The sequence below is a fragment of the Achroia grisella genome, unplaced genomic scaffold, assembly GCF_030625045.1.
Source record: "Achroia grisella isolate CSIRO2021 unplaced genomic scaffold, CSIRO_AGI_Agris_v1 utg5356, whole genome shotgun sequence".
Taxonomy (NCBI): domain Eukaryota; kingdom Metazoa; phylum Arthropoda; class Insecta; order Lepidoptera; family Pyralidae; genus Achroia; species Achroia grisella.
In genome coordinates, this window is record NW_026712922.1 from 26,885 (window position 1) to 35,853 (window position 8,969).

The 8,969-nt window shown below is 48.4% G+C and overlaps 1 protein-coding gene across 1 annotated transcript; it reads left to right on the forward strand.

The window, feature by feature from the left end:
• Nucleotides 1-2,138: 2,138 nt before the first annotated feature.
• LOC131847464 (uncharacterized) lies at nt 2,139-3,011 on the forward strand. Its single transcript, XM_059197054.1, has one exon. The coding sequence runs from the start codon at nt 2,139-2,141 to the stop codon at nt 3,009-3,011; it is 873 nt and encodes a 290-aa protein (XP_059053037.1).
• The last annotated feature ends 5,958 nt before the right edge of the window (nt 3,012-8,969 follow it).

Consider the following 8,969-nt stretch of genomic DNA (forward strand, 5'->3'; position numbering starts at 1 on the left):
CCCCTCGCTCTCTTGGACCGGGATTGGGGGCACTTTTTGGCCCCCACCCGGTGATCGGCTGGGCGACCCGCCGCTGCGCAAACCACGCAGTGTGGGGCCGCCGAACATCCGGCCGCTTTGTGGCCGGGAGCCCCACACCGGTAGCAAAGGCCACTCCGGTCCTCCTCGTGCGAGCACCTCGCCACCACGTGCCCGCTCGCGAGGCACTTGTAACACCGGAGTGGCTTCTGCCGCAGCAGCTCCACAGCGGCTGAGACCCAGCCGATCCGGATCCGCCCTGCCGTCGTGACCTTCTTGACCGCGGCCAATGGGGCCCGCACCCAGCAGGTGCCCAGGCCCGACGCGCCGCGCCGAATCTCCCCGACGTTGACGGCGTCCGCCGTGCACTCGCCGTGCTGTGCCACGGCGGCCGCCACCTCCTCCCGGTCGGTACCGTCATCCAGGCCCATGACCCTCATTTCGGCCGTCTTGGTGGGCCTGGCGATTCGGACTGTACCTTCCGGGAAGACGTCCCGGAACTTCGACGCGAGCGCGTCGGCCTGATCACCCGTCTGAGACCCTGGGATCTCCAGGATCCGGGCCCCAGTGGCCGCGGTCTTAAAACGCAGGCTGTTTATGCCCAAGGAGGCGAGGTCAATCTTGTCCTTCGCCTCCTTGAGGACCTTTGAGTAGGTCATTCCCGCCGCTTCCGCCTCCGGACAGAGGGAGACAACTACGGCCGCCGAGCGCGGTGCGCGCAGTTTTGATGGTGAGGGCGGGGCCGGTTTGCCCTTCTTCCCCTGAGAGGGGGCCCCAGAGCTCCTCTGAGTACCTTGAGTACTCTGGGTCTGCCTCTCAGGGACGTTGCGGTTTTTACCGCCCCGTCTCACCACCGTGCTCCAGCCATCGTTAGCGCGCCCCGCTCCCGACGGCCCCGGCTGTTGACTACCGGAGGTCGGCCGGCTGGTCGGTTGAGCCGCTGGAAGCGGCGGGAAACCTGCGCCTCGCGCCCCCCGTAGGTGAGGAGCGTCTCTGAAGCCCGGTCCCCCTGCGCCGGGGAGCCGGGTCAACACCTCGTACTGCCCGTCGCTTTGCAGCGGCGGGCGATAATTAGGGCGGATGGATTCAGCCGGAGAGCAGAGACCCAGGGCAGCCTTAATCTCATGGATGCCCCTGTCTATTCGATCCCCTATCCGGGCATCTATGAGATCCCCAGTCGCCCTCATTATTTCCGCCCTGAAGGCCCCGACCTCATCCGGCTCAGGGGCCGGGCCAGAGACCACCACCCTCGAAGGCCCCCGCGGTACCTGGGCAGTAGCCGAGGGAGTCTGCGACGTGTGCGACTTCGCCGCGAACTGCTGCATCTGCGCTTGGAGCGCCTGGATCTGGCGTCGGAGCTCCTTATTCTCCTTATGGAGCCCCTCAATGCGCTTCTCCATATCCCGGCGCTCCACAGCCATCGCAGTGAAGTCGTTGTTGGCGGGGGCGTTCACATCCAAGCCCTCCGCCAACCGCATCACAGCGCCGATATTCTCCCTCAGCAGCCTTTGGTCGGTCCCCTTAAGGTTCCCGCATCGGCGGACCGTCTCCAGGGCGGCTACCAGCTTTTTTTGGGCCTCCGCCCTGAAGACGGCCACAGGCCGCAGATCACCTTCAGGGGGCACCTTCCCCTTTCCCCCGGGGACCTCCGAGGGTCGGACGAACATTACTTCGTCATCAGGGGTCTTCTCCCGCCGGGACTCCGGTGACGGAGCCTGCCCTTTTGCACCAGGGCTCACCGGTACGCAGATGGTCAATGTCCTGCGACCCGATGAGCAGGGGATCTTTGACGGCTGGGCACCCCCGCCCACCGCCCCTGTAAGCCCCGATCCGTCAGCGTGTGGCCGCTTTGCCACAGCCGTCTTTGCGAGCCCGTCCTCGCTCGACACCAGGCAGCCGGACATCCCGTCCTCCACCAGCATCGAGCGCGTCGAGCGCGTTGAGCGCGTCGACGACGCTGATGAGGGCCGAGAGGCCCGCGACCTGGCCCGCGAGACGGGCCGCGATCTCGCCGACCGCAGCGTGGCGGCGTCCGCCTCCGTAATGGAGTCCGTCATGGACCAGAAGTCCAGGTCCCGAGGTAGGGATAAACACTCCTCGTCCCCCCCGGCGGGGGACGAATGGTGGAACCCTACTCTGACCTAACACAAGACCAAGCTGAGGATCTCAGGAAGCAGATTGAGGTGAGGCTCAGGCAACAAATAAGAGCCAACCTGACACTCCCAGCCAAAACCAGAAAGGACCTGAAATTCCGAGGCAAGGCTCATTTTGCGGATGGCGTCCTCAAAACCTGGTGCGAGGATGACTTCACCAGAGCCTGGCTAGAACAGACCGTCCAAACCATGGCCTCTCCAGTGGAAGACTCGAGCCTAGTCGTTCGACCACAATCGGCCATCCCGAAGAAGGTGCCGTGCCTGCTCTTCGTTCCAGGGGAAACCGGGGACACCACAGAACTGCGGGAACTTCTTTCGGGACAGAACAGTAACCTGAACATGAACTCCTGGACCCTGACACACGAGAGGATCAGGACAGACCCACCAGGGACTTGTCTGTTCTTCCGTATTCCTGAGACTGATGTCGACGTGTTAAGGGCCCAGGAAAGAAGGATTTACTACATGATGGGAAACATCTACGTTCGCTTCATGGACAAAGATGGTTCCCATCAAACAAAACCAAATAATACACCGGCGGAAGTTACGAAAGTTGCTGAGCAGCAAACGGATCCTAAACCGACAACGTCGACAGTGGCTCCCGTAACTGCGGCAGAACGAGTAGTAACTCCGACTGCGATGGAAGTGCAGGATCCACCTTCTCCGGATTTCATCCTGGATGAAGAGTGCTTTCCGGCGGATGGGGGAGAGAGCGAAGCTAGCGATAGCGTCCTCTACTCCTCCCCTACGGGAAGACTAAGATCCTGCAGTGCAACCTCCAGCACAGCCAAACTGCGACGGCTTCTCTTCGCAGAGTGCTGGAGAACAACGCAGAGACCATAGCCCTGATCCAAGAGCCGTGGATCAGGAAGAACAAAATTTGTGGTCTCGGTAATAGCGGAGGAAAAGTGATACTGGATACCTCCGTAAGTAAACCAAGAACATGCGTATTCTTACCCAACCATGTACAAACAACACTAATCAACGAATTCTGTTCAAGGGATTTAACACCAGTAAGAATTACCAGTGCAGCACACCTCCCCGACATCGTCCTCGCCTCAGCGTACATGCCGAGCGACGGGGAGATACCACCACCAGAGCTCGGCCAGCTGGCTGAGTACTGTGAGAGGGAGAAGCTGGAGCTGGTCGTCGGCACTGACTCCAACGCGCACCACACGCTGTGGGGCAACAGTAAGACGAACAACAGAGGTGAGGAATTAGCTCTTTTTATTCTTAGTAATAATCTCACTCTACAAAACAAGGGCTCGGAACCAACGTTCATAAATGCCCGATCACAAACCATAATAGACCTAACACTAACATCAACAGGCATCTCGGGGTCCATTCGTGATTGGCATGTGTCCAGCGAGCTTTCATGCTCCGATCACAGATGGATCCGTTTTACTATTGACATATCACTACCAAAACCCCAGCCGAGACGGATACCCCGGAACACGGACAAATCCAAATTCATAGGATTAGTTAGTGCTTACGTAGGGGAACAACTCTGCCTCCCTGACAACCTTGACAGAACGGAACTAGACAACTATGCGAACAACATTACGTCCATACTTACCTCTAGCTACGAACGGTCTTGCCCTCTTACCACACCCAAAAACAAAGGTAGGCAACACTGGTGGTGTTTCGAACTAGAGAAACATCGACGGAAGCTGAGGAAACTGTTCAACGCAGCTATGAACAGTAGATCACAAGGTGACTGGGACAAATACACAACTAAAAGGAAACAATATAAAAAACTAATTCGCCACAGACGACAAGAGTGTTGGAGGCGATTCTGTACCAATATAGACAATAACAACCAAGCAGTCAAAGTGAAGGCCTGCCTTTCCAAAGAGAAAGAACACACAATAGGCTGTCTTAAAAAATCGGATAATAGCTACACAACAAATGACACAGAAACCTGCGAACTACTACTGTCAACTCACTTCCCAGGATTCCTTGCGGACAATGACCACTCATGGAATTCCCAGGAAAGTAGGACAACCAGCAGCTCGGACTGGGAGATAGCAAGCAGAGTAATAAACAGAGAAAGACTTACATGGGCAATCAACACATTTCTACCTTTCAAAGCTGCAGGACTAGACGGTATTTTTCCGGCTCTCCTGAAATGGAGCGGTGACATAATAGCTGAACACTTGGTTCAACTTTTCCGGGCATGCCTAGCTCACCGATACATACCTTTGAAATGGCGTGAAGTGAAAGTAATTTTCATTCCGAAACCTGGCAGAGGTGACTACACACAGGCCAAGTCCTTTCGACCAATTAGTCTCACATCGTTTTTACTAAAAACAATGGAGAGGCTTTGCGACAAAGAGATCAGAGACCTGATATGTATAAACAAACCACTGCACACCAACCAACACGCCTACAGTGAAGGCAAATCAACGGAATCAGCACTCCACAGCGTCGTAAGTCGCATTGGTAACTCGCTAAACTCAAAGCAGCCTACCCTAGGTGCCTTCATAGACATCGAAGGGGCCTTTGATAAAACGAACTTTACCAGTATCAGTCGCGCTCTTGCCATACATGGAGTACCAACAACTCTCATAGAATGGATAAACAACATGCTGAAAAACCGTGCAATCCAGTTCGCCGTAAACACTACCACACGTGGGATCGTAAGTAGAGGATGTCCACAAGGAGGGGTCCTGTCGCCACTCCTGTGGAACTCAGTTGTTAATGAACTCATTGAGGAGCTCAACGACAACGACCTCTACACGGTAGGTTACGCAGACGACATTGCTGTACTTATATCAGGAAATTTTGAGGGAACCTTATGCGATCGCATGAGAGAAGCCTTCAGAACAATAGAGAGATGGTGCGAAAACCATGAACTCTCCGTGAATCCTTCTAAAACAGAACTCATCATGTTCACCAACAAAAGAGCTCCAGGTACTTTCAATTTACCGAAACTCTTTAATACAGAGCTTAAACTTAAGGAGGAGGTCAAGTACTTGGGAGTCATACTAGACAGCAAACTTCTCTGGAATAAACACCTTGATCACAAAATTAACAAAAGCACAATTGCATTCTATCAATGCAGGAAAATGCTTGGTAATAAATGGGGTGTCTCCCCGAAAATAACTCTCTGGCTATACACATCAGTAATAAGACCAATGCTGGTATATGGGGCCTTGGTTTGGTGGACAAGGTCGAAACTTACGACCACAGTCAACAAATTAAGATCTTTCCAAAGACTTGCATGCTCCTCAGTTACTGGATGTATGAAAACAACCCCAACAATGGCAATGGAAATAGCCCTTAACATTACACCCCTTGACCTATACATACAGCAAGAAGCAGCTATAGCTGCCACAAGATTATACCATCTTGGTCTATGGGGCAAAAACCATTACAGTTCTCACACAACCATCCTGAACCAAGCAATCGAATATGAACCTTTGATTGCCGCTCCGTGTGACAGAACTCAAGCATACCACTCGTTTAACAGGAAATACCAAATACAATTGAAGGAGGAGGAAAGGGACCAATCTGCAGTAAATGAACTACGCATCTACACAGATGGCTCCAAAACACAGAACGGTTCAGGAGCTGGGGCACATTCCCTTGACCTCAACATGAACATATCTATACCGCTCGGCAAACACAGTTCGATCTTTCAGTGCGAATGTGTTGCCCTGACCGAGGCAGCAAAAGCTGTATACAGGTTAGGGGTCAACAATTTCAACATTAAATTCATATCGGACAGTGCAGCCGTGCTTAAAGCACTACAGAACAGAAAATCCAACAACAAACTAATAATCGAGTGCCACATCGCCCTGGAAAAAATTGCAACGCATAACGGAGTAATTATCCAGTGGATAAAGGGGCACAGCGGATCATATGGCAATGACGCCGCGGACGAACTAGCGAGAGTAGGGTCCGGTATGGTGGTTGCAGGCCCCCTCCCGCTCATGCCAATACCATTCTCGCAATTTCGCACCTGGATTCGCCAGAAATCCACCGAAATACAAAACCAAAGATGTAACTTAACCACTGTTTGCAAACAATCTAAAGTGGCAATTCCAAAAACGAACCATCGGTTAACAACACGTCTACTTAATCTAGATAGACAAAACCTCAAAATAATGATAGGGACAATAACGGGTCATTGTTCCTTAAACAAACACTTATACAAAATTGATGCTACAGACAGCCCCCTCTGTCGGGGCTGCTTTGAAGCTGAAGAAACGGCGGCTCACGTAATCCTGGAGTGCACGGCAGTGGCCGAACAACGAAAACAAATCCTCGGAACGGTGAGGTCGCTCCGTGAAGCCTGCGAAGACACCAGGAGTCTTCTGCGCTTTTGGGAGGAGCTTGGCTGGCTACGTTAGTAGTCTGGCTCTACACGCACAACGGCCCGAATGTGAGGCTAATTGCGGAGAATGGAGTCTAACATACCATACCATACCATACTTATGGAATTAACAATAGTAAACCTTCTCGAAAGGGATTCTCTGTAGTGAGTGTCACACAGTAAGCGCCCTGCATCGCTCAGAGTTTTAATAATTTCTTGTGGGGTATTTTTCACTTGTGTCAAAGCTAAATTTAATGCTTTGCCAATAGCCGAGATGCAGCTAGACATTTGATTTTGTTTGTGCTCACTGTACGAGTCCTTTTTTAAGCTGTTATCGGACAATGCCGACTTCAACTCCGGGTTTAGTACCGGTGCTTTCATGGGGATACAATTTTCTGCGGGTAAATATTCTTTTAAAAGATTCGCTTTTTCTTCTTTAAGTATCCCGTTGGTTAAAATATGTTTCCATCTCATAGCTAGATCTTTATGTAAATTTTCACCAAAGGTTTTATCTTGTGTTGGATCTGACCCTAGTAACTGTAATATGTCTGGGTCTAATTCATCATTTTCCTCTATCATTTGATCATTTTCAATTAGGATCTCGTCTGTAATGACGTAAAAATAACATAATAGGTAAAAATGAAATTTGAGATGCAACGGTTTTTGTCTATACACGCTTTGCGTCAAGACTCGATATGTTATTGTTATAATAAAAATATTATAACAAAATAATATATAAATATTATAAAATCCACACACATGTGTCGGGATTTATTTATACAACATCCACACACTAAAAGTCGGGATTTATTTATACAATATCCACACACTAAAAGTCGGGATATGAATAACTACCACACACGATTGCGTCGGGTAGATTTATATAAATGTACCGTCAAATAAAACAGATAATAGCTAGCTAGTAGCTTTGACGTAGTCTAGTGTTTTGAGTAGTCATGCTCACTAAAATGTCCAGACTTGTGGCGGCGTGGTGGGCCGGGTCATTGGGCTCCCTAAAATATGGTCGAGCGCAGTGATGGCTGGCTCATCCGTCATACTCGTGAACGGGTGCTGCTTGTAGGGACTGGTCTGCTCTAATCACTATGACTGATTTCCTCTTATTAATTGTTTAACCAGTTGGTTATATATTCAATATTATTTCTATTTGAGTATTTAATAGAATTAGTGCTAATTGGTGGTTTGTATTCACACACTTAAACTTAAAAATGTAAAGTAATAATAAATTATTTAAAAGAGCAACACGCAAGTTTCTTGCTCGTTCTTCTTGTGATGAGACAGCTTTCCGAACGAGTGGTAGATTAAAAAATGTAATGACTATTCAAAAGTGCTTCAATGTAAGTTTATTTGAATAAATGATTTTCTATTCTATTCTATTCTATTCTAATAATATTCTTTGTTTGATATTCATTTTAGAGAATTGTTCTTACCTTGAATTATTGGATCACTGGCTTCGTTTTCGATATTTGAATTTATTTGCACAGGAGTTGATGAACTATTTTCTATAGTGATATTTTCCGAATTCGATGATGACCAAATTCTTCTTCTTGTTCTCACTAACTTTTTAACTTTTTTTAACAACCGTTCTACTTCATGACTGTCACCTCTATCTGACCGCTTCCTTTTTCCCATTTTAACTTATTTTTGTTGGAAGAGACGTGTGACTCGAACAACACAAAATCGCGTAATGAGGTTCGGGCGCTTGTAGACTAATAAGGTAGGGAGGCCAAGAGTGGGGAGTTGAGTCATCGAATAGATACTTTTTAATCGATTGTATTTAATTTTTATCGATCAATGCATTTAAAATGATCTAAAAATAGTGTGATAAGGACAGCATCATCTGGCGTGCTGCATGTAATCAGTAATCATCTTCGGGAGAGATACGAAGTATAATTTCAACCAAATCAAGAATGTACCTAAATATTACTTAATACAGAGTGAGCATACAAAGTACCATAAACACAATATTCTCGCATACAGAAAACCAGTTTAAAATCGTAACAAATTGCTATCTTCATCGCATTCGCACCTACCTTCTTTTATTGTAACATTCCTTACAATAAAAGAAGGTAGGTGCGAAACAATTCTAACCGGCCGCTTTATATTGACAACTTAGTCGGTAGTAGGATGTAACCGTGAGATAATTCACTCAATTTATATCAATACATTACGCTAATATGCGATGATACATTTATAACTTTTATTAAAAAGGTATTAATTGTTAATAAACACCTACTCAACAAAATACTAGGTTTATACGCAAATAGTACTTTTAATTTACGATGTTAAACACGATCACAAGTTATAGGTAAAGGTCTAGACGAGTAATGTAATAGTATTAATTTAATTTAAGGCAAACTAAGCACAGATTTATTTGGAATAAACAATTAACAGGGTGTTCCGGGTACGGAACAGGACAGATCAAATGTAATCAGAGGTTTCCAAACTACGCTCTGCTACCAAAA

Coding starts and splice junctions, on each gene's coding strand:
- LOC131847464 (XM_059197054.1), top strand. CDS start 2,139: ATGGTGGAACCCTACTCTGACCTAACACAAGACCAAGCTGAGGATCTC.